Below are 26,445 nucleotides of genomic sequence, written 5' to 3'. Positions count from 1 at the left end.
ATATAACTGTAAATACAAGCAAGCCAGCAGACATTTTCGCGCCGCTGATGACTCTTTGAAGCCACACGGGCCCCCAGTAAAGCGATGCGAATCATCTGGTTAATTAGGTATATCCTATATATATTAATTAGGTAGGGCATCTCGGCGATATACCTAACCTTGTACTTGCTGCTATAGGTTGAATGGCACATACAGGCACGGCACGCACCGTAAACGATCCGATCTAACAAACGCAAATAAAAAGAAATAGCACAATGATAGCTACCATATAGAAAAAATATTGTAGTAATACACTCGTGGGCAGCGCAGCTTTGGCCTGAGTTCTGTCGATCGATTGTTGCCGTTCTTTCTTTCTCGTCTGCTCGTCCGCACAACCCAAACATCTGTATTCAGCATACACAGGCGACACCCAATACCTCAAAGCATTTGGCTGGTGATGCTGCGCACCCGCCTCCCGTACAACTGCAGTGTCCTCCTATTGCTATAGTCGCAGCCACTGTAGTGGAAATCACTCGTACTCTTCTTTGTCGCCCATCGCGTACGTATGGTCTGCTGGTCTTTGTTTATTTAGCAAACACAAAGTGGCCTTTGGTAACGCTACGTAGCAGGCGCGATGCAGGCTAACATCGAACACATTAGATTACGACCAAAGAGGTAAGACTGTTGATCAGCGAACGCCTTATAGCTATCCAGCGTCCAGGTAGTCAGCATCCACGAAACCATCTATCGAGGCCTGCCTGCGAATGAATTCAGCAAGAACCTTCGTAGCGGTCTTGGCAGCGCCGCCGACAATGTCAGCGAATCCTTTGTCGTCCTTACCTTCGACGAAATATCGCGGGCGTAATGATCGTGATTGCCTTAAGCCATTGTTCTTTCTTTGTGAGCAAGTGAATGATTAGTTGTTACCTCGTTGTGTAAGAGGTTATAGGCTGCGACTATACATATACGCAGACACACTGTGTCCATTGTGTGTAGGGCGGGACCACGATGTCTCAGTTATTCATTCGGGCTTGTTATCTCTGGAGCTGTTGGTCCGCGCAGCGTTTGATGGCAGCAAATACAGCACCTACTGTTAAGCATGTTGCGATGTTCAGCTAGCTTTCGAATCGACAGAAATCTGCACCCGCGTAAAGCTGGCGAGCGAGCACTGGAGATTTTTGAAAACTCGAGTTAATCAAGGTAGATCGCGAAGGCAGGCCAAGATCTGAAGGCTGTAACGAGACTGTTTTCCGGCTCATGTCATCGGTTGTGCTTTAACTGAGGGCGCGTATGTCGAGCACTATTTTACTCGAGCACTAACAGAACGGACCGCCTTGTTGCCTCTATTGGCAATCATTGATTTAGCACTGTACCCTCTGATTGCTTTCCTGTTTATCCCAGTGGAGGGTAGCAAGGGGGTGTATTGCCATGTAGTAATCGATGTTCATCCCTCAGGCCACACGTGTCTTATATAATTTTAAAGGTGTCAAGCCTGCAATTCGCTAGATTCTAACACGTTGGCTTCGTCTGGCTTTCAGGCTTCGCGGCTGCGAAGCGGCCTCAGAAATGCTGAGAGCGTATCGCAATAAAATGGACGAGGAGAAGCAATGGGCCAACCAGATGACCATTAAGGTGAATACTATCAAGGAAGTCAAAAGCTCGCGTGATGCGGAACGTGAATACCAACAGGCCTTGGTGAGCTCCACCTGTCTATCACGCTGTTCTAAGATCGACACCGCTCCGACGCGCTTTCAGCTACATCACAAATAATAACCCCGTCATGAAACAGACGTATCATCCACATACACTGCCTAGGACCATTCTATGCATTCGTAGTATGAACGACTAGAATAAAACATCTGCACACACCCAAACATTGATTTACATTTACAAGCTGTCGGTTAGCTCATTGAGGATAACTGAGTCGGGTTGCGACCGATACGCTAGGCAGGTTCCCCATGGATCATATAGTACTCGCTCTGACATAGGACAGCTTCGCTACGTAGACGAGTTTCGTTAATTCTATTGCTATAACCTTCTATCGCAGCGAATATATAGATCTTAGAACATGGTTACATGGCGTATGTGATAGAGGCGAAGCTCGCCAAAATAACTTAACACCAGACGTATGACACGTCTACAACGCCTGTTTCGATAACCGCGTGCAAGTACGACGTACCGCTGAAACATCGTATTCTCACCGAACTAGATAGACATGTGAAATATTAACGGTATAATAACTTCTTAAGTTCAGTATAGAAGACTCTGTCTTTGCTTCAACAAATGACTAAGTGACTCGCTTACGACCAACACTACGGTGTCTAACAAGAGATAATCAATACTACTTTAGGTAAATGCTGTTGCAGGTAATGGCCAGATAACGACAACTTTACCAGGGATTATTAATACTTGGTAACCGAAATTAACGCGCTTATCTTTTGACCCCCTGTTTTTAGTCCCTATTTTCATCGCTCACGGAACGGAAACCCGCCCTCGAGGATCTGAACCTCGTTGGTGGCCGCTACATTCGTGAGGCTAAGGTGTGTCTCGATGTTATTGTTCCATTTCATATCCGTGTTTTCTAGTTCTCGATAGAGTACTGTTTTTGATTGATAGTCTGGCTGTCAATCTCCGGACGAGATGTTCTTCACCCAGCACACTAGCTCCATCTAGAGGAAGACTTCTCGAAGACTCCTGGTACCTACACCTCGGCTGTAACCTTGCATACCCCTGCACAAAATTGAACCCTGCACCGATTAGCTTTCGTGCCATTATTCTTAGCTCTAAAGCATACAGTTCATTAAAATCCTCCCCTCCCTGTACCACAGACTCTTTAGCCCTCACGTATCTTTTAGTATTTGAACAAGTGTATCCTGATCGTTTTCGTGCTTGATTCTTTCCATTGATGATCTGTCTCTTAAAAATAGACGTCCTAGTTTCCTCCCGATTAGCCTAAACCTCGCGAAGCATGCGTTCTTGCACGTCCTATTGCATGCGCCCCTTAATCGTAATCTCTAGAATTTCTCACGAGTATTCCATTTTGAAGACTATTCTATTCGGTAACACTTGCTGTCTGTACTAATCGGAACGGTATCAGTTCAAACATTTCGTAGGCTTGCTATCCCCCCACACGCCATCGCACGAACGTATTCTACCGCTCTATTGCGGACAGGGTTGCCGCTTTGCCTGCCGCGGCGCGCAGATTGCCAAAGGGTTGTTTTGTTGTTAAAGGTCAAATCCTGTACGCTGACGTTTTCGGCGTTTACGGCTTCGGCCGTACAAGAAGTCATTGGCCCCGCAACGAATGACACCCACATATAGATCCATGTAGACGTAATTTTGGCGCAGCGGCAGTCCTGAAGTGCTACTTCGCTCGTTTTCATTGTTATTTTGTTAGCTGTAATAGTAGTACTTGTCGATTTTATCGCATGGCATTTGGTTTTTATCCGTTTTTTTTTTTTTTTTTTTTCTTTTGTATTTATTTGGTGTTTCTGGCCATTTCATAATCGCGCCACTCGTGTCCCAGGTTTAATAGTTGTGACAAATAGTGCTGTCTTTAGACTTCTGCTGTTGGCCAGTGATTTCTTATTGTCATGGACACACAGCTATCATTGTCATTATTGTAGCTGGTATGATGTTGTGATGTAGTATGATTACGGTCATTGATCCTTTCCTATGATATTTATACATCTGTTCCTGCTCCGGCATCTGACAGCGCATGGGCCCGCATGTCCCACGCGAAATTCGTCCGTACATTAAATCACTGAATCAATCATCGAATCACAATTGATTTTTGTATATGCACCTCACACACATCGCATGATCTTCGTTCATTACTTGTTTTATACTATTTGTTCTCATTTGGTTGTATTGTGCACGTCTATATTTGGTAAGGTCGAAAGTGAGGTTGCCACTTTAGCATGGTCACCGTTTCGATCCCCATCGTCTGCATCCTCAAGCATCTTCTGCCTGCACCCATCAAGAACTCTAAATAAGCTTTGCACCAACCGCCGAATCGAACTCGATGAGATTCAACAATCTGCACGATGTTGGTACCAGTCAAGAGTCAGAGAGTCATCGACGAGCCAGCTTCCTGTTCAGGGTCCCCCACCGTCCATTTTACCAACGCAAATCATAAATCGCACTCCTTGTTGACAATTGATCTCCTTTGAACTTCTTCCGGCAGATCTACGATCTCAGGAATAAGAATTACCGGGAAAGTCTCGAGGACGCCCACCCTAGTCTTGATGCTAGTCTGAAACAAAGAAGAGCTCTACCAGGAGCAGATGGTGCCGAGCAGGTCGAGAAGGAGCTTGATCAGGCGAACGCCGAGTATCGGCAAATCGGCGAAAAGCTGAGTCAGCTTCTACAATGTATGCAAAAGTACTTCACCAGCGAAGAACGGCACAAGGTGTGTGTTAGCGTGTTTCAGTTTATGGACTGTGGACCACTGCCGAACCCCTCCCGCAGGCATACTTCCTGTGTTTATCATACGCTAGCACGGTGACAAAATGCCTCGCTTATCAAAACTTACGATCAATATTGAATCAACTCTAGCGTCGTGTTGGCGTATGACATAGCTCAGTTCAGGTAGGCTAGTGGTAATGGCAGTGGTCCTCGACGAGAGAGAACTAAGAGAAAATTTTTGACAAAAGACATCAATCACTCCTTGCGCTACGTAGACAATATCTTACAGTACGCCTTAGGTTAGTATACATAAGTCGTATATATGCAGTCATCATTTGTACTGCTAAGTCTGCTGGTTCATACTGAACAGTAAGAACAGCGGAAAATCTGTTCGCTAGAAGTGTTCAACATGAAGCACCTCTGTCTTTGTTACGTACGAGATCGGCGGCGTTCCCCAGCCTTTGGGAGAATACGACGCTGAGCCGCTGCCACGTGTATGTACGAAAACGTCCGTGTGGCATACAGCGGTCGCGGCTCCGGCGGTTCGAAGACAAAGGGCTTTTGAATGGCCTGTTTTGGGCATGTTCTTCTGTCTCAACCCTGCTCAGATCAGTGCTGATCAACTCGTTAGTGCAGTTTATTCATTATCAGCGACAGCTCACAGTTCGATAATACAATTCAACCGCTACCACATTAGATTCATTCCGTTGCTGGTGAGACTACTAGCTGCCCTACATAAGCTGCTAACGGGCGACCGCGTGTGGAGAAAACGTTGTCTTCAACGGGCTTCACTTTACGTCGACTATAGTTACTTCTCCCTGTCGGTTGCTGAGTCCAGGCGGTTGGTATCTGCTGTCGCCCGCAGACCCGAATGACGCATCGATCAGAACGAGCCATATTCCCAAAAAAGGAAATCTCGCACGTCCTGCGTTTGTTCTCTACCATCCCCTAACGGCCACGAAACAACGGCGCTGATTTTAGATATATTTTGACACAAATAAATATAGATATATTTATGGCGTACGAGAAATGGAACGTGGGTCTGTTGACTAGAAACTCATTTAGTGTATGAAAAGCACGGTAGCGGCGGCGGCGGCGCTCTGATTTGCCGCTTATAGGTTTATAAGTTAGCTGTTACAGGTCCTGCGCTTAGGTAAGTGTGCAACAGATTTTCTTAGAGGAATCCAAGGTGGACTTATTTATGACAGAGGTCACGATCTAACATTTTTGTACAAATATTGGCGGACCAGGAACTTCTACCAAGACAATATATATGTATATAAATGTATTGCTTTTAACAGCTACTACTCTTCGGCTCGATAGATTAATGTAGACCGATAAACGGGGAAATAAGAAGGCGACAAGAGTTGACGACGGAACATGCCGCCATTTTGGTATGGCTAAGTGTGCGTCTGCATTTTATAAAATCTGAAACGAAATTTTATGTCCTCATACAGCCAGTCACGTCAGAATCTTTTACACTTCATATACAACAAGATCTCTCTAAAGCGAAGTCCAATGGACAACAACGCTAAATCGTGTAGACCAGCGCACTGCATCCGACGCCCGAACTGATAACGGCCCTTTTTAGGGGCAGAATTTCGACTACGGTGCATCGCAGTATCTTATACGATCCCAGAAACAAATCGTTGAGACGAACAAGTTTGCCACTCCCGTAGTTGCACCCAGCAGTTCGTCGTTTTAATGGAGGTTTCCGCCGCTAACCAATCAACCAAATCAATATACCCGCCGGCTTTCATATAGATACTTGTACACGACCCATAAATACTAGCGGATCGTCATAGATAAGAAAAAGTTAATTGGTGTAGCAGCATTACGCTTTTTGCTGCTTGAAAGCCGTCAGCTCAAGCTATCTCCGTCGGCGCGGGGAAGAAACTGTCTGTGGGCATTATTATTATTAGTGTTATTATATACCAGAGCGCATTCGGGCAATTGTCGTGGGTGAAGGAATACAGCCTGCGTTTTGTCGCGCCGGCCAGAGTGTTTGACCGGCAAGCGGTGGCAAAGGATTTTTTCCATAGAAAGAATAAGCCCTAATATACTTTTTGTTGATTGAGTTCCACGCATTAGGGAATAGAATAGATACATTTGTTTCTCTCGTCTACAACGACGACAAGAACGGTAGGGATAGTTGGAACGTCACTTGCAGGCCGTTCATTAATGTACTATTATTTAGATAGACTTGACATCAGTTCTTAACTAAGCACATTTCGTATACGTTTGTGCAGACACGTTTTTCATTGCTAGAGCCCGACGCCATTTAACCTGCCCGCGTATGAACTCCTGGTAGCAGCGGCATCTCTCAACCAACTCCCCGCCCGTGTCATCGACTTCGACTGGCCCGTGACGATGAGCTTAGCTTTTCCACGACGTTTTTTTGCGCGCATGTTTTTTCCGGCAACTGCCCACACTGCGGCAAATGTTTTATTATGAGATCCAGCTCCGAAAAACAGCAGCGGTCCTAGAATTGCTTTTGCCTATAGCAACATTCGCGCCGCAAGTCACCGATCGTCCCAGAACTAGCTTAAGTATTGAGATGCTAAACGAACTCCAATTCACATGAACCTGTAAAAATATTCGTTTCTCAGTCCCCCCATTTCCTTTCTGTTGAAATTGATGCAATGAAATGACTACATATTATAGAACACTTTATTCTCTTTGCCTAATTTGCCGCGCGATGTTTATTGTACAGTCTACGCTCTGAGTATTAGGGCAAAGCTGTGACGACGATTCCGTTAGATGGAGACATATAACACTGTTCCTATATATATATATCACTGCGATGTGTTTGCTTGACACGTATCATGTCGCAACCATCACGAGGTCTGAAAGCTGCAGCGGCAGACGATTATGTGTCCGTACTGACCCAAGCTTTCAACCGGATTGAACCTGTTGCTAACAGCATAGGACGCCGCGGATATCGCGCCCAGATACCACGAACCGGCGCCCTGGTCTCTGCCCACGCGCTTGTGGCGCTGCTGGTTTGTTTATTCGTTCATACAACCACGAATCTTTCATCGATCAATATTACTGACTCACAACGTCAGCGTGTGAGGGCATCGCTGTACGTGTGCCACTGCGGATCTGCTGTTATCCTGTTTGAGTGTTTCGCTGTCTGTCAGTGAGATGTGCAAAGGTCTATGCAAGTTTCGCTTGTGTTTGTTGGGGATGGACTGAGAGAGATCCAGTGAGTGTACAGGCAATTTGTTGTCGTCCTTGGCAACGATGATCGGACCAGCTATTTTGCCTGAGATTAGTTGCCGCTGCGACCAATGCTGCCATCACTTCTCTTACCGTTTGTGCTGGTCCTCGCCCACAGGTGGTCCGTGGCCCCGCTGTGAGGGATATCGCAGCAATAGTAACAGCGGCGTCGGCGTTCGACTGATTCTTTCGGTGACTTTCGGAGCAGTGCTGGCACCGTAGCAGGCAAGCGTTGTTGTCTTTTGTGTATTGCCGCTACGGGCAGTGCTCCGTTTGCGCCGACTGACTGTCACACGGAAGTGCTGACTAAGTCACACTGCGCAGTCCTTCACTTTGCCTACGTCCATCGGGCAGGACGTATTTTATTTAGGACTTTCGATGTTACAGCGGCAATAGCAGTACAACTATCAAATCATCACTGCTGATTGACTACAAGCACATCTGTATGGTCCAGATAGCAGCGGTGAACCTAGGCACAATAACGATGCAAAGCGACATATTATCCGTGAAGCCTGAAGATGCTTTGTCATCAGTAGAGCAACACTAACGGTAACATTGCAAAGGCGAAGTAGTAGTAGTAGTAGTGCTAATTATCTCGGAGTTTTTCTACTAGTGATAATAAAGGAATCGTACAGCTTATCAACAAGTGTATTCTAGTGATAACGCGAACATAAACAACGTGTGTGCGTATCAGTAGTAATAATAGTAATAAAAGACAACAGAAAGGCATCGATGTACGTGTTACGTGACGTTTTGTGGTGGTAGACGTAAGTATATAGGCGACACACGAAGCGCATTGGAGTGATTTGATTCTAGCTATCGTTGATGTCATCGACAGCCACTTGTCGTATGCATCTCGGCTGTTCTTTATCTGCGCAACTTTATAGTGTATTTACAGTGCATAGATGGTGAAAAAATCTAACGCTGACAAACATTATTCTTTATGCTAATCTGATCTATTTCTCGTGTTCAACAATACCGTGGTGTGCAGACTGAATCTGAGAGTGGCACAAGGGGAACAGCACAAGTGCTGAGTGCGTATCCTGTGCCAAGTGTTCCGACCATTGTGACTTATAAGCAGCAGTGGGAATTACCTTCCACATACGAACCCGTTGCGTCGAGTTCGACGCAAGCTGACAGACAAGACCAGCAAGCGGAAGAGATGGACTTCGCAGATTCCACTCTGCGGGGCTCCTCATTGACAATAACTGAGCTGAAATCGACAAAGCCTATTAGGGCCCATGAAGACAATCCGACTGCCGACTTCCTCGTCAGGACCGCCCTGAAAGACACGAAAAGTGATCAAAGGGTGCCTCTTAGTGTGGCGTTGAGATGCGGTATCGTTGACTCCAAGTCTGGTAAGTTTGTCGATACGAAGACTGGCAAGCAATACAATCCCAATGAGGCTGTGGAAATCGGCCTAGTCACTCAGCAGTACCTCGATGTACTACAAGCTCCCTGTGGTATCGTTGATACACGAAGTCAGCAGGAGCTAACACTGTTGGATGCGATCCGCTTCAACTTCTACGATCCACATCGGCAGACTCTGCTTGACCCGAAGGGCAATCCAATATCGGTTCAAAAAGCGATACAAACAGGATTACTGAAGAACCCAGACACCATGGTCAAGAAGCTGAAGCTGATTCGAGTGACACGATTCAGCATCACCGAGGCATTCGATGCCGGTCTCATTGATTCTAAAGAAAGCCTAGTTATAGACCCGATGACCGGCGAGACGTATACTATTGATCAGGCTTTTGCACGAAAACTTATTGAGCCTAAAAGGGAGAACGATGAAGGTCTCACATTGACATACGCTCTTGATCGAGGTATGGTTGACGATAAAGGCCGACTCATTGATAACTGTTCCGGCGGCGTGTACGACCTGAACGAAGCGCTCGCACGAGGAGTTCTTTGCTCGGACACACGAGAGGTGGTCAACAAGAAGTCCGGTAAAGTTGTCAGTGTGCCTACAGCTATTCAAGAAGGGCTCCTTAATGTCCGTAATGGCCAGTACGTAGACGAGCAAACAAGAGAAAGACTTCCGCTAGGGGCTGCTCGTAAGCGTGGCTTAATTTCACCGTCACTGACGTTGAAGGACGCGGAGGCTCAAGACCTTCTCGATGAATCAGGAACGATCCTGAACCCGCACACCAAAAAGAGAATCAGCCTTCTCGAGGCTGTGTCACTTGGTTTGCTCGACGCGAACATCAAATGCATTTTGCATCCGATTACTCAGGAAGCAATGTCTTTGACAGAGGCTATGCACCAAGGTATCATTACGCCCGACGGCAAGTTTGTTAATCCAAGGACACATGAAACGATGAGCATTATCAAGGCCGTGCATCGGGGCCTGATCTCGTCTGTTTGCCAGAAAATGATCTTTGAGGTGGAAGGCTTTCAGGACACCAAAACTGGGGACAATGTCAGTTTCAATCAGGCTGTACATCAAGGCATTATTAATATGAAAAACAAAACTTTTAAGGATACGAAATCGAATAGAATTATGACGTTGAAAGAGGCTGTTCACAAGAAACTCATTCTTGAGCAGATATATGAGATGCTGACTAAGTTGATTGGCCTCAAAGATGAGAACGGCGAGGAGATCACCCTTCTAGAGGCAGTGTTCGCTCGTCGTATCGATCATAAAACTGGTCAGGTTCGTCATCCGAAGACATTGATGCCAATTTCACTTCGCGATGCCGTCAAAGACGGCATCATTACCTCCGAAGGAGCTGCGTTGCTTAGAGGGTTGCTTCGCATTACTGTAAGCACGGCAACAGTTACTAAAACGATCACGCGATATGTCACCGTTCAGTCACAGGGCGGCTCTGCTGAAATAGGCATATCATTTCAAGAGGCTGTTGAAAAAGGTCTCATCAACGAAGACAATGCCACGTTCAAGCACCCAAAAACTGGTGAGCTCATTAATTTAGAGGATGCCATCAATGATGGTCTAATCGTCCTATCTGCTGAAAGCACCCGGGACCTGAAGGCTGTACAGGCGATTCTCAGCACAAAGACCAAGACGCGGGTGGTGACGACGGAACGCGAGATGAGAGAAGTGATTGAGAAGACAGGGTCCCGGAGCAGTTCGCTGACCAAGTCCAGCGTTAAGGCAGAATCGAGGATTGAAGTTAGTCCGTCTGGAGAAAGCTCTATCGTGACGACTTTGAAGGGTACACCAAAGTTGCAGGAGATGTCATATCAGTGCTCGTACGAGGAGACCATAGAGACCCCCGACAGAAAACGCCAAACTTCGTCCGCGGAATTTTCTTCGCCCGATTCGGTGTCAAAAAAGGTTTCGGTGAAGGTTGACACAAAGAAGAGAGATGAACCTATGGATGGAAATAAATCCTCAGAGAAAAGATTACCAAGTCCAAACAAAGGCAAAGTTGCTGCTCCCAGTAGCCCGGAGGATAAAGAAATAAAACAAAGCAGCACCGACATGTCAGTAAAGTCAGCATTAGAACCAACGAAATCATCCAAGTCTATTAAGACCGGCAGCCCCACCCGAGAAAGTTCTTCGGCTTCACTTCGATCGAGATCGACGAGCCCCCAAAAATCCACTTCAGTGACAGGGTCTACTACTGTCATTACAACCTCGACTAGCGGTGCCACGCCGAAAACTGAAAAAGCTTTCTTACCTTCGATCGGACCACAGCGAAGTTCAAGTCCATCGAAAACCAATGATAGCTTAACTTGTAAGGCTAATGATACGACTATTCAGAAATCAATAGAAGGCCGATCAGTAACTAAAACATCAAGCCGCAGTAGTAGCCCAACGAAAGCTACGGGCCACGTATCAGTAGAGGTGCATGGTGAGCGTGACACAGACCTTACACAGTTAACAGAACCACGCTTGTCGGAGCATTTCGCGATAATGAAGACAGAAGAACTTTCGTCTGAGTCCACCATAACCACTGCGAAAACGGCTACGACGGTTAGCAGCAAAACCCCAACCACATTATCGACGGATGCCACAACTAGTCGAACGACAGAAGCGGGCAGGGTATCTCCCGGAAAGGCCAGTCCAGAGACCAAGCAGCGCCAGGTCGCGCCTTCAAAACTGTCGACACGCGCTACTTCAGAGACGAGCAGCACGGTTGTCTGTGACATTCCGGCAAGAGGTTGGAGTCTCGAAGATGTACTGACGAGAGATATGCTAGACGTTCACAGCGGCCTGTTAACTCTTCCTGGTACTGACCGAGTTGTCTCACTGGAGGAGACTGTAAAACTACAATTGGTCGATCCCGAATCCGCCGAGGTGACAGACACACGAAGCGGCAAGACCTACAATCTTCTTGAGGCGTTCGAAAAGGGATTGCTCGACCCTACCGGTAATACGCGGATGATGTCTAACAACGTAAGCTTTAAGGAAGCAATTGACTGTGGTATCATTTGCCTCAAGGAGATGAAACAACCTGAGGTCGAGGCGAAAAAGCAGCTACATATCGCAAAACCGGTTCATGGCGAGCCAAGTACCGCCCTAGAGAAGATGAAACAGTTTACTCCATCCACGCCGCTAACCATAATTCGGTATGACGAAAGCGGTCAGGATATTGACCTCGGTATTGCCGTTGAGGCAGGTATCGTAGCTCCCGAGGACGTGCAGATTACGGATTTGCGAACGGGCAAAAATATTTCTCTCAAGGAGGCGATGGCTTCCGGGACGATTGAAGAGAATACCCTCATTTACACGGATAAGCAAAGCAAGAAAAAGATGGGCATACCTGACGCTGTAAAGTTGGGACTGATCGCCGTTTCAGCTCCAGAGGCTCTTGGCGTCGAAATGGTTAAAACCCTAGCCCAGCTCAAGAAAGCGAAAGAAGAGAAGACTCAGAAAACGGTTACATGTACAGAGCCTGTTCGTGCAACTACGGAAACAACAAAGATCGTTCGAAAGGCTGAACTAGTAATCCGCGATGCTGGGTCTGGCAGAGAAATTCCCGTTGACGAAGCTCTTCAGATGGGTATCATTGATAGCGGATTAGCCCAGGAACTTCGCGATTCTGCGAAAACGACTGAACATACGGTGCACACCACTACAACGGTAATGGTTACCGACCCCAACACCGGCGAGTCGATGACACTCACGGACGCCCTTGATAAGGGTGTTCTTTCAAAGGACGCCATCGAAAAGCTCCAGCGCGGAAATGTGTCTGGAGTTGTGACCACCGTTCAGACAGCTTTCGTTCGAGAAGACAAAGGAGCGACGGTCTCATACCAAGAATTTATGACTAAGCCAATGTCGGAAATTACGAAACAGGCGGGCGAAACCAGGCTAACCATTAAGCCGACTGAAGCCATTTCCAAGTTGTCCACAATGGCGGAAGAGGCAATCACCGTTTACCGACAGCCTGTTATGCTGCAAAGAACTAGACGAATACTCTATCCAGCAAACGTTGCTTTCCAGCGAGGCTTCATCGACGCTTCGAGCCGCGACATTTTCGAGGAGGTCATACAAAATAAGGACAAGATGGGACCTATGACGCTATCAGAAGCTATCCGCAAGGGAGTTGTTAAAGACTCAGTAGTCACTGACCCTCTAAGCGGCAAGCAACTTTCGTTGTCCGAGTGTGCTGAGAAAAAGATTGTAGATGACCGCTCGGGACTTCTAGCCATTCCCGTGGGACGGCCTTTGGCCTTAGGCGAAGCTTTACAACAAGGACTAATTGACGTTACAAGTGATAGGATTATCCATCCGGAAACGGGCGCTGACCTCAGCCTTCAGGAGGGAATACTCTGTGATATAGTAGACTATAACTCAGCTGTGTTACATCCTGATGACTCCGAAACGCAACTCTCGGTCAACGAAGCCATCTCTCAAGGCGTCCTTGATAAGCTTTCAGGTGAGTTCTTCACCGCGAAAGGAAGCCGAATTCCGCTGCACGAGGGTGCTGAGAGGTACTCACCAGTGCAACTGGCTGAAAAAAACGCTCCGGGGACGGCAAAGCGAATGCCAAAACTGGCGCTCACGTTTCCTGTAGCACTCGAGCGTGGCCTGATTAAAACTTCAACAAAAGAATTTGCTCATCCAGCAACTGGTATACTAATGCCCGTCAAAGAGGCTATTGAGAAAGGGCTTTTGCTTGACCAACAGATAGCCGTTGTCGAAGATAGTTTTGACGTTGTTCAGGCTCTCGACAGACATCTCATCGATGCCGTCAAGTGTACGGTCCAACACCCAAAGACCGGTAATGAGACGCCTGTACGCGATTCAATGGAAGCCGGCACGCTCCAGCTGAAGCCGGTACCAGCGCGCCCCGTTATGGAATCATCAAGCCAGGTGACGTCATCAAAAATAACCGCCAAGGTAACCACGATTAAAAAGACACTTTCGATCTCACCTGGCTACGAAATGGCATCGAAAGACAGTGTACGTGAGAAATCAACAGGCAAAATCTACCCACTCGACAAAGCAATCGCATTTGGTTTCGTCAAAGTGGAGGCGGAAAGCAAGGATACAAAGCAGACCCTTTCCGATGCAGTGGCTTGTGGCGCCGTCGATTTGGCGCAAGGTACTTACGCCGATCAACTAACCGGAGCGACAATACCAGTGTGCGAAGCACTCAGTAAAGGAGTGCTCGTACAGGATCGCCAACCACATGGAAGCGTAACGTATGCGTTAGCTGAAATCTTCGATTACTATGACTCAAATACGAAGAAATTTATGCTACCGTCCGAGTCGCAGTCGTTGTCGTTTACCGATATCAGGAAGAAAGGTCTTTTAGATGAAACTGCTATGGTGTATCAGTTCAAGACAAAAGCTTGTGTAAGCACACGCGAATTCTTGGACGATCCGAAAAACGGTCGACTAATTGAACAAGGAAAGATCAGCGTGTCTGGCCGTATTGTAGATTTGCAGGATGCGCTAAAACAAGGGCTTGTCGCTACTGTGGCTGCGCCCGCGGTTGCTGCGTACAAAATTGCTCAAAGCACGTCAACTGTCATCAAAAAAGCCGCAGAAAAACGACGCAGCTCTTCGCCGAAAGAGACGCTCGAATCGCCTAGGCGCCACGTATCGAAGCAGGAAGACTCAGCTTCGTTTAGTGAGTACCGCCTCTCGTCACGGCCTGTTAGCCCATCGAAGATATCGGGCGCCGCCGTGAAGGAAATTGCCGAGGTTACCACCACGGTAAAAGCTGGCTCCCCCACAATCAGAACGGTAGAGGTTGCTAGGACAGTAAGTCCAGGTAGAGTAGATTCCACACCGGAATCAGCTACGATGAAGACAAGCAAATTATCGTCTCGTGCAAGCAGTCCTTCAAAGACAGCCAAATCTACAGTTATTGAGGTTTCAGAGGTGACAACAACAGCTAAAAGAGCGTCGCCTTCTACAGCTAGTCCCCAGACATCTAGGACATCTAGCCCAACTAAAATTACTGAGACAGTTGAATACACCTCTCGAGGGTCTTCTTGCACTACTAGTCCGCTGAAGATTGCTGAGGACGCCGAGACTGTCTCTGCGTATGATACACAGGCCAGCAGCGACGTTCAAATGTTGTCTTCAACATCAGAGATATTTCAATCGTCCACCTTTACGACGTCTGCGCTTGAGGAGCCAGCTAGTACTTCTATCCGCTCAAGAAGCCCTTCGCCTCAGAAAACCGTCGTAGACGAAACGTCTCTGAAGAGCGCGTGGCAATCGAAAGAAGAAAGGTCGCATACAAGTGAGACGGTGAAAGTCAAGGGATCCCCATCGACATCGAGACGATTCACTTCACCAACAAAGCCACCTGAAAGGGATACCTCACCTGGAAAGCCCTCACAAAGCACAGCAAAGGTCATCAAAGAGGAAACTCTGATAAAAAAGACAATATCACCTCGAGCTCCATCGCCGGTAAAGGCAACTGAAAGTAAAGTATCTGAAGATACCATGAGCAAGGTTAGGATCACATCGGGTTCGAGGTCATCCTCACCGTCGAAGCGGGGTACCGAACAGCTCCAGGAGACAACGGAGCGTTCCAGTGCTATGACGTCGAAGGTTACTGAGTCCAAAAGCTCAAGCTCACTTACTGAAGTAAAAACATCAAGCCGCGCCACATCGCCTTCAAAAACAACGGTGGACATTACTACAGCCATGTCCAAGGCTACGGAATCGACTGTCAGCCAAACCTATACTAGTGACATGAAATCATCAAGTCGTTCGACATCGCCTTCGAAAAAACCAATGGAGGCTACGCCAACGAGTCTGAAAGGCATCGAGTCACTCATGAGCTCATCAGTGAAAACATCAAGTCGATCTTCATCGCCTTCAAAAAGGGTGGAGAGTGTCACTACCACAAAGCAACAGAAGACAACCGAGTCAGTAACGAGCTCGATGTCGTATTCGGAAATTAAAACGTCGTCTAGTAGGTCATCATCGCCCTCAAAACGAGTAATAGAAGGAGTGTACGAAACTATCCCGAAAAGTGCCACTGCCTCTTCACCGAAAGCCACCGACGTACCCGAGTCGTCGCCCTACGCTGAAGTAAAGATGAGAAGCCGGTCTGCCTCTCCTGCAAAGAAGGTTAGAGAACATGAAAAGGTCGTAGTCGAACGAGTAACTCCGAAAGTGTCGTCAGATACAAAGGCGACGATATCGTACCCTGAGACCAAGACGCCTACTAGCTCTAGTCGTTCATCGTCGCCATCAAAACGCGTGACTGAGGAACGTAGTGAAACGTCCACCGAAAGGAAAACAAGTAGTCGATCGGCGTCACCTGTGAAGAAAATGGAAACAGCAGGAACTCCCTCTCCGAGCCGATCAACACCACCTGTGAAGAAAATGGAAACAGCAGGAACTCCTTCTCCGACCCGGTCGACATCACCTGTGAAGAAAATGGAAACAGCAGGAACTCCTTCTCCGACCCGATTGATGCAACCTTCCCAGGTTATCGTGCAAGAGCATAGAAGCAGCACAGAAAAGACTACGAGCCCAACCAGGGCCAGTGTTAGCGAGGTTGAAACTGTTGAGGAGAAGATATCGTTCTCAAAGGTGGAAACCTCAAGTAGACGATCGCCTTCACCATCAAAACGAATCACTGAGGAGAAATCAGAGGAAATTTCTCCTTCAACTTTAAAATCTGTAGTGTCTGAGGAGATCGAAGAAGTGAAAACGACAAGTCGGTCGCCCGCACCAATCAAGCACTCAAGGGAACAAATATCAGTTTTATCTGATACTAAAAGCTCAAGTCAGCAGAGCTCGAGCTATGTGTCCGAGATTAGAAGTACGACACCGTCATCACCATCAACCTCAAGATCAGCCTCGCCTTCGAAGATTAAAGAAATCGTTCCTGCAAGAGCAGCCCGTTCGCGCTCAATATCGCCATCAAAAACGCAGGTCTCAGTGAAGGAGCACGAATACTCCTTGTCCTCGTCACACAGCTCGCCTACGCGACAAGTTTCGATTGCCAGTGCCCAGGAAATCGAAGACCCACAGTGGCAGAACGTGCGCGAGTCATCAAGCTTTACCGATACCGAAGTTGTGGTCAAGCAGATGTTTACCGAGTTTAAGAAACATTTTGAGGGTGAACTGGTTGTCGGGTCGAAGACCACCGTCGATAAGATCGTGAGCAGTGATGTGCTCGCAGCAAAACACTTTATGATTCGTATACCAGCAACTGGAGTTACAATGAAGCTTGAGGATGCTCTAATGCTCAAGAAGGTTACAGGCAAAAGTAACATCGTTGTGAGGTCGCTCAACGAACTCGTCTTAGCCGAGGATGAGGAAGACAACTACAAGACCGCCATGATTGAACAGGAAAATCGGCTCGAATCGTCGTCACAGCTGAAGCGGGAGTATTACGATTCACATAAGCACATCTTTGTCAAGCCGGGCGGCAGCCAACAGATCAGCTTTGAACAATTTATCAGTTCTTCGAATCTGAGTGATATTCGCATCAAGGATATGAAATCAGACGAATTTGTCAGCCTGCGCGAAGCATTTGAGCGCGGTATCATCGACCGTCAGACTGGCGAGTTCTTTGATCACTCGTCTGGCGCGTCTATGTCATTCTTCGATGCTGCGGATCTATCGTTTGTCACATGGTCACCACAGGGCGCTCAGCGCTCGCGTGTCTCTAGCACGGGTGTCACCTCAGGGTTCCAGTCGCTCTCAGAAGCCATCCGAGGTCTATCCTTTGACGCACAAAAGGTAAAAAAAGATCAAGCGCTGTTTGCCATTGCCACGAATCAGCAAATGAAAAGATGCCTGCTGCAAATGTTTCAACAAGTTGCAATGCTGTTGGGACAAGCTTGGAATGGAGAGTAACACAAATCACACCCAATCTAAATTGTCAAATTATCACTCGTAGCAACGTATGTTAGTATATCTACCTTCTTATTGTTGTTTCCTTAATTCTAGCAGGTGTACAGAACTGTTCTTTCGGCGGAGCTTGCGTGCTCCTCTACGGAACCCTAAGCGGGCATAATTAGTTTCACATCTTATATAATCAGCTCAGCAAAGATACAAGGAAAAAACGAAGCCAGCAAAAAGCTTCTATCTACCCTCTCGTTTTTTTGTCTTGTTTGTCGTCGCACAGCCGTAGTGCTACAGACAAACGAATTGTTTTGTGCTTTTTTGTTTGTTGTGCTAGTCCTTTATTGTTATTGTTGTTGTCATTATTGCTGTTAACGTATGATGCCAGTGTTCTGACGTGTTGAGTTGTGTAGTAATTATTAGTTCGTTGTTCTTCAAGCACAACTCACCACGAGCTCTATGAGCACCTCGAGCAGCTGGGGTAGCCGCCTAGAGTTTTAGCTTAAAAACACATACGCGCACGCAACGTGCTCCCGCTACGAATAAAGAACTAGGGGATCACCTCAACACGGACTGAGCTTCGAGCCTGAACGTAACTCGCTTGTGGAGCTTGACCTCTATTTCAGATCTAACATTTCGGTCGTGCGGTAGCCCGAACCATTGAACCTTATATAAATTTCATGCATGAAACATTTCCAACTAACGAACTAGATCCGTGAAACGGCAAAAACGTTTTGAAGCAACCAATCGAACACAATCTATGCATACTTTTTTCTTGGTCGCATTGTAACGCTTGATAAATGAGTATGAAATTCGTAGAGAGTATAGCGTTCAATTGTCTAGTTCGTTCGCTTCCTTCAATCAGCAGCTTTTATTGCCGACAGCATCGTCAAATTCTCTCTGTAGCTTATTTCTAAAATGTTCGCAGAAATAGTCGCGTTCGTTCAGCCTAATCGGAACCAGTTCCTCATCGTGGTGACACTGTGATTCAATTGTAAACTATTATAGCACTTCAATAAATGCCAGCATTACCTCACGTCCATATATAGTAACGTTGCAGACGGCGACTTGTATAGGACAGCGAAAGGAACGATTTTTCCTTTTCCCCAACCATCAAAGTTTATTTCTTCAGTCCGATTCGCTTTTATCTCTGCGAGAAAGAGCTGAACGCCTCCCACAGTAACAATAACAACAACGATGACGGTGATCCACAATTGCTGAAACAAATAACGTAAAATGACGGACGACCGACGTTGGTCACCGTCCGTCTTACGATCGAGTTAATGGTTGGACGAAGCGCTTCTGTTGGCATCGTCTATTTAACGATCAGCAGCAAGGGAAATAGTCCGATGCTCAATTCGTATCGTTGATCTGGAGGCTTTCGTCCTCAGCAATAGTCCGTGGGCCGTCAGCGACGGGACAAAATTGCACGAGTAGCTACAATAACATGACACACTGGCCAAATATTGCTCACTGAATTCTTTTGCAGTCCTGTTTCATAGGCGACTCGGCCGTGGCTCGGTCGTCTCTTCGAGATGTTTTACTAAGATCTGTTTGCTGGAGCTGTATCTGCGTGTGGCGTGCGAATGAATGTTTGACTGGTTAGGTTGTGTGCCCGAGAGTGCGGGATTTTTCGAAAACTTCCCCTACTAAGCCTTCTCAACTGATAGCGGCTCGTTGGTAATGGATGTTGATCGGTGTACCATGTGCTGTGTTGTCCTAAAGGCTATTCAGTAAAAATAGTTCTCGCTAAGACATCGTCTCGTTATCGCTTTTAGTCTTTTCGTTATTGATTATGCGACGTTGATGTCTGTCATTGTTTGAAAATCGTCCTCGTATCGAAGTAGTCGTTGCCTGTCACACCCGTGTTCCCGTTGTTGACATTGATGTTGGCCTGATTAATACGATAGCGTCATTCTTGCTGCCGTCCTTACTGGCCTCGATATTGTTGTTGTTTACTTTTATGGTTTGTTGTAGCATCGGCCATAACCATCTTGCCGGCCCGAGCTCATGTATCGTCATTGCGGTTCACGATAGTCGTCCTATGACTGTTCGCCATCGTTTTCATTAGTTCTTATCAGATACATAGTAATCACTAGATCTCGTCTATCATTATTATCGTAACGGGGTAGATGCATAGTTTCGGTAGCAGTACGGGATGGAACGTAGACTCGAGCTAGACTGACCTCGACTGTAACTCTTTTGGAAATACTCTAGAGCGATGAAAACTACAATGCAGCGTTTCTCTTCAACTGAATTAATATATGTTTAGTTGTATTTGCTAATCCACATCGCCATATTACCATCATCCGTAAGTGTGAGCAAGGTTCGGACAATCGCCAGTAGACGCTTGCGGAGACGCCGCGCTTCGACTGCCAATATATTACATATCTAAGTGCAATAATACTCTAATGGGACGTACACGTAATATCTACGACTACACACACAAACGATAGCAGGAATTTGTGTTTGCTGAGTTGTACATCTGTCTGGCCTTTTGCTGGCCAAGTATGGAGACACGCTGAAAACGCAGACATGCAATGGAACAACCACAACACATCGAACGGTTCATAGGTGGCTGACGAAACAGTCTATTGATATTAAGCCTATTTGACTTAGCGCGATTTGTTTACGACACTTAGGAACACATGAGGTGGTGGGGTTCGAATCCGGGCGATCTCGTACCGGGAGGGGCTTGTCATCCAACGACCCAAGTATTGAAGCCAAAATTCGACAATTTAGTACTGATTAGAACAAATTATAGAGCATCAATTGTCTAACAACAGCTGTCATGCTCGGGAAAGATCGATAGGTTCGTTCTCAGACGAATTTTCTGTTATGCCCCTGAACGTGATCATCGTCTTCGTTTTTGTAACATCACCAGATTCTCAGATCACAGCAATGCATTGTATCCATCCTACTTGGGTCGCTGTCGTCACGACTTATTTACTTTAGTCGATCAACAGTCAGTCGTCCGGCCAAACCCATCGACGTTTTTCTTCTATTGACAAACAGCCTTTTCGATAGAAAGAACTGTATTCAACTAGCACCACAATTGTTTGTCATAACGATAGTTGAATTTATAGCATTAAGTAAATCTGTAATCTAATTAATGAAACAATAGCAGTAATTATCCGTGCAGTTATTAATAGATAACTGAATCGTTGAGCGCTCGCTTGACATATTGAAAATGCACCTACCTGTAAACATATGCAGAAGAAATTCTGTCATCGACTACTTTCAACTTCTGATATCAACTTCTGATCATCCGATCGATCGATCGTTGCCACTAAAATTAACGCGCTCGGTAATACACCACTATCGTATGCCTAAAACGATCGCGAAGGGAATGTGCGATTGATCTGTAATAAATAACAAAAATAGTATAACAAGAATACACAAAATAAAATTAAAACAATAAAAAAAAATAAACAAAACTGCAACCAGAATAAATAAGCTCATAAATTTATTAATCCTCCTAAAAAAACTAATCCAGTGTGTGAGCTGATGCAGTCCTACTAACACAATGAGAAACATGGAGGAAATGCTTGCCTCCATTCTAGTTCTACCTGTTCTAGATTTGTGCTCCTTTTTTGCATCCGTAGCGATAATACTCGGAATTGTCTCTGGCCTAAGAAAGCAATAGCAAACCTTAAAAACACGTTTACCATCGCTGTTTCTGTAATCAATCCAATTGTTGGCCTTCTCCCAGTGTGAAAAATTAACTGTGGAAAGAAACAGACATGTAGACATTGCTAGAGCTTGCTCCTGGCACAACATTTGTCTTTTTTTCGGTGTATCCTACTGTTATTTGGTTTTAATTATGAAAATTTCCACTCAAATCGACCAGTCAAAGGAGAATTTATCCGAGAGTGAGCCCAGCAAAAAAAATTCGATACCCTGAAATCTTGAGCCCGATTCAAAGCACATCACCTGTGATCTGAACGGGAATCATAGGCCATTTGCCAAACGGGTACTCAGTTGAGATTCTTCAGTCATCAGAAACAGTAACCACCTCTCACAATGCACTCATATAGTTCCATTGATTAGAAACGATCAAGAGAAACCAACCGAGTAATTAATCAACCAGTGTACCAAAAGCACACCGTGTAACGCTCTGCGTGTCTGCGTACCTGTGATAATTTGAGCGTGTCTGCTGAGCGAATGCCGCTAAACTTTTGCTGTCACTTATTTGATCAGAAACTAACTTAGCGTATTTCTATGTATTTGTGCCATGCTGCCGTGTGGGTGTTATTTCCTATGGGGCCTGTGCTTCACAATCGCCAGGCGGCAATGCAGGAGAGGTATCGCGTCAGCGATGAGTCCCTTACAAACCTCGCCGCATGGTTAAGTGAAGTTGAGACAAGGATTGCTAGCCTTGGCGCGCTACACGAGGATGTTAATAGACTGGCACACCAACAGGCGGTCGCCAAGGTAAGTTTGTTACGCTGCGCTGTCTAAATTTGCAGAGGATGTGGAAACAGATAGCTTATGGATAGCTTATTAGTGTTACATTTTGCGTGCGGTCGATGAAATGCAACGTGTAGATTGTACTGTCTGATATGTACAGGTAGTCCCCATATATTCAGGTTGGCAACACACGTATAGCTGACCTGTATCTGTAGCCAGTCAACCAATTAACTGCTACCTTTTAATGAGAATATTTTGAGCGAACTTAATTAAGCAATAGAATACGTTCGCCTAGCGGCAGTACATTAACTGATGTATTGAGAAAATAAGATACTTTGAAGACATCTATCTATATGTGTTCAGAGCTTTGCGCTCGGCTTCAGCGCTTCCACAGACACCCCGTACGTAACTATATCAGACGTAATAGCAACAGCCCGTATTTCTAGACGCATTACATTAGCTCTAGATGAATAGAACTAACGATCCTCAGGTAGAACAACAATAGTGAACTAGTGATGCTTTTTATGCCTACGAGTAGTTGTTACATGAGCGAACCATGTTTGCGTGCTGTCGCATCAAGGACACGGGCAGACAGGCGGCCGAATGCGCTAAGGGTGTGTAAATGAAATTGTTTACATACAGATTCGCATTGGGTAACATTAGTAGCTTATGGATAGGTGGGCGATTGCAAGATGCATCTGTGCAAGCTCAACAGCAGAATCTGGTAACAAAGGCGCATACAATAGAGATGGGGAGCGCTGATGCTACGGTCAGGCCACCTGTATAACGATCATCGTCCATGGACGTCTCTCGGTCGGCCTGCCGACCGAGAGACGTCCATGTGTGATCGTGTACGTGCACTACCGGTGCACTATTCCCCAGAAAGTAATCACAGAACTTTTGAAGCTGGTGTTTATTCGTCTATGCCAGTATAGACACATAGTTAGTTACGCAGGCGACAAAAACAGCTTCACGCACCTAATGTTCACTAACATTCTGTCTAATTACGCTAACTTTTCTGCCAATTTTTCTTTGTTATCATCACAGACTGTTAAAGAGGAACTTGAGATCAATCGTAAGGTGGTCAACCAGGCATTGGATCAAGTTCGCCAGATTTCTAAGGAGGGCGCCGAGCTTCTGTCAGCTTCAGAGATCTCGAATTTGCAACGATCAGCTGAGAGTATTAAGTCGCGCTATGACACGTCTAACGTGAACGCTGATAAGCTGTTGCGCAGGATCGACATGGCGCTCGAGGAGCTCCAGAAATTCTCCGTAAGTATTATTTTTGATGCATACAAATACACGTTCTGCGAAGTTGAAAATAACACTATTGCTTCTATTATTGTTAGTACTGCTAGCAACAAAAATAACCTACCTCTGTCGTTTCTGCTGGCATTGTTTTTTCGACATCACAATTAGCACAGCCACGCACTCACTAGCGCCATCGCAAAATGCATCTTCTTGTTGTCGAGTCGTAAGCTGTTTATACTTTGAAATGTCGCCATCTTTAATTAATGTTTCCCGTCCATGGCATCCAGTCTTACTTGTTCCGTTTCAACTTACCCGGTACTCAAAGTTTTGCGTGTTTCCATGAAGGGCGATGCGCTTGCTGCTTTTCCCCAAGGCTGTGGTGATCAGCACAACTGATGGCATTCTGTTAATTCAGTTTGCGTCAGTTTTTCCGATGAAACTACAGCACAGGTAGACAGCGCAGCCATGCAAGGAAGGCAAAGAGCCGCTGGCTGCACCACTAAGCTTAAGCAGCGAGCGAAGCCAGCCTAACTCTATACTGCAATGATGATGATACACACACCTACGCGATGCTTTGTCGAATATTGACAGCAATAACAGAGTTGGCCTTCGACTCTACACTTGTTTGAATCATTTACAGAACGAGACGCGCACTTTCATCGACTGGCTCAACGCGTCCCAGCGCACACTAGCCGAGTACGAAAAGTACTTGTCAGATGTTAGCAATCTGCGCGACAACATGGACCAGTTCCGTCAGTTTTCGACTGACGTCATATCGCATCAGGCTGACCTTCGCTTTCTCACTATGGCTGCCCAGAAGTTCATGGACGAATCTAAAACTTACCTCCGGCAGTTGAATGAAATCCGGACGGCCCACCCCGACCGCTTGGGCCATATCGAGGCTCTTGAGAGCGAGGTGAAGAGTCAGGTCAATGAGGTGACCAACACTTACCAGATCCTCCTCAATCGAGTAAATAAACTGAGTGACCAGCTCGGCGGCCTCGGGGAACGCAAGCGGAACTATCACGAAACCGTTGAAAAGGCGACAGTCTGGCTCAATGATGCCCAGAAACAGGCCAAGAAGCTGCTCGAGGAGCCTGCCGGCGCAGAACCCCGACAAATTCAAGATCAGCTGGACCGCGTGCGTTCCTTCAACATGGATATCATCCAGCAGGGTCGGCTGATCGACAATGCCCGTCATGCTGGTGAATCTCTTATCGACATGCTCCCAGCAGGCTCCCCGGAGAAGTCTCAGATTCAGGAGACGATTAAGAATCTGCATGACGTCTACCAACAGATGGTCAATCTAATCGGAGAAAAAACGAACGAGTTGCAGGTGGCGCTCATCCACTCACAGGACATTGAGGATGGTCTCAATAGGTTGTTAAAGTGGATGGATGATGTCGAGTCGCAGATCAAGATCCAGTCGCGACCAGCGTCATTAATCCGTGAGCGTCTGGATCAGCAGATTCACGAGCACCGGGTACTTACGCAGGAGATCGAAGGCCAGCGCTCAGTGCTGGAAGCTATGACTCAAACTGCCCAACAGGCGAAACTCGCGAAGAAGGTTGAGCAAAAGCTGCGTGACATGCACTCGCGCTACGACGAAGTGCTCGATAAACTCCGCAAGAATGGTCAAGTTCTTGACGAAGTCTCCCATCAGTTAGACCAGTTCAATAGCCAATGCTCGCGCTTCGAAGACTGGCTATCGCAGCTCATCGACTCGATCGAAGAGGGCGGAGTGGCTAGATCTGCCGAAGAAGTACAGGCGCGCCTCGAAGATGTTATTCGTCGAAAGAATCAGAAGAAGTCGGACTTTGAAGAGGTGATCAGAGCCGGCAGGGAACTTGTTGGACGTAGGGATGTCACCGACACATCTATCATTAAGGATCGTCTACGGCAGCTCGAGCAGCTTTGGAAAGAGATGGACGTACGTCTCACCGAACAGGAAAGGAGCAACCGCCTAAGAATGGAGCAGCTTAGTGCTTACGAGACCCTCCGAGCGAAAGTACTTGAGTGGCTATTGGCAATAGAGAATAAAATCGAACGCCTTGAGCCCGTGTCTCTCGACAAGGACGCCATCAGGAGGCAGGCGATGGAAATAAAGGTAGGCGTTGCATAACCCACTTCATCGCTCATCTCGATATGATCTCGGAGAGGGTAGAACTGAACAGAGCACATTTTCTTAATGACATTTCAAGCTTGTCTTTTCATGTTGACTTTTGTGTTTTTTTTATTAATTTCTTTTGCGACGTGCGACTTCAGCCGCTCATCAAGGAGCACGCTGACTACAGACCGACTATTGACAAGGTTAACGAGCTGGGCCGCATTTACGATTCGCTCATATCCGAGGAACGTGCCAGCAGCCGCATGTCTATCAAGAGCAGCCCCACACGGAGTGAGTACACGGGGCAACAACAACAACAACAACTGAATAGCCACTGCGCCCAGCAAAATGGGCACTCGAATGGTCATGGCCCTCAGCCTCAATCCAATAACAACAGTAGCCATCCGGGTAGACCCATCGCAGGTGGCAAAAACACCTTAGCGCCAGCCGCATTTGCTGACGAGACCTTGCTAACGCCGACGCAACAGCAGCAGCAACAGCAGCATCTGCAACTACATCAACAAGCTTCCACGTTAAATCACAACCCAAACAACTCAGAACGCGTAAACAAAGCTGCCACCCAACCTAAACACCATGCTAACCCAGCCGCGCACGCCAGTTTTATTAAATCAGGTAGACTAGCTAACCTTCTTTGCCTAATTTCGCCTAAACAACAGCCACTGCAATAACTACTGCATCTATTGCTGTTATCCGAAACAACCAAGCCGAAGCTGTTTCAGTTGTTAATAATGAAATTGTAGAAACTATGTTCTCACCTGTTTTCGTTCGGATCCGTTGTCTGATTTGATCGATAGCTCGTCTGTGA

The 26,445-nt window shown here is 46.6% G+C and overlaps 1 protein-coding gene and 1 long non-coding RNA gene across 32 annotated transcripts in view; one reads left to right on the top strand and one right to left on the bottom strand.

Moving 5' to 3' along the window:
• The window catches only part of LOC111250448 (uncharacterized), a 34,824-nt gene extending 10,863 nt beyond the window's left edge, over positions 1–23,961 (bottom strand). The window contains exons 1-2 of the long non-coding RNA XR_015327284.1: positions 23,637–23,961; positions 21,052–21,213 (exon numbers count right to left, since the gene is read on the bottom strand). This is a non-coding gene — a long non-coding RNA (uncharacterized LOC111250448). The remainder of the gene's footprint in view (positions 1–21,051; positions 21,214–23,636) is intronic.
• Positions 1–26,445, top strand: part of shot (dystonin-like protein short stop) — a 240,444-nt gene that overhangs the window by 189,717 nt on the left and 24,282 nt on the right. For 27 of the 31 annotated variants that reach the window (XR_015327269.1, XM_086988303.1, XM_086988306.1 and 24 more), the window contains 8 exons: positions 1,518–1,674; positions 2,436–2,519; positions 4,166–4,390; positions 8,600–17,746; positions 22,139–22,285; positions 23,309–23,533; positions 24,153–25,619; positions 25,778–26,252. Coding sequence is in view for 30 of the 31 variants with exons in the window: in XM_086988303.1 (XP_086844429.1) it covers positions 1,518–1,674; positions 2,436–2,519; positions 4,166–4,390; positions 8,600–17,746; positions 22,139–22,285; positions 23,309–23,533; positions 24,153–25,619; positions 25,778–26,252 (11,927 nt within the window). In the remaining variant the exon portion in view is untranslated. Of the gene's footprint in view, positions 1–1,517; positions 1,675–2,435; positions 2,520–4,165; positions 4,391–4,470; positions 8,376–8,599; positions 17,747–22,138; positions 22,286–23,308; positions 23,534–24,152; positions 25,620–25,777; positions 26,253–26,445 lie in introns of those variants that run through there. The other 4 variants (XM_086988301.1, XM_086988298.1, XM_086988317.1 and 1 more) reach the window with 3 other exon arrangements.

This window comes from Varroa destructor, unplaced genomic scaffold, assembly GCF_002443255.2.
Source record: "Varroa destructor unplaced genomic scaffold, Vdes_3.0 BEIS01000004.1, whole genome shotgun sequence".
NCBI classification, from domain to species: domain Eukaryota; kingdom Metazoa; phylum Arthropoda; class Arachnida; order Mesostigmata; family Varroidae; genus Varroa; species Varroa destructor.
Note: the sequence above shows the minus strand (reverse complement) of the source record. Positions and strands in the feature narration are given on the sequence as shown.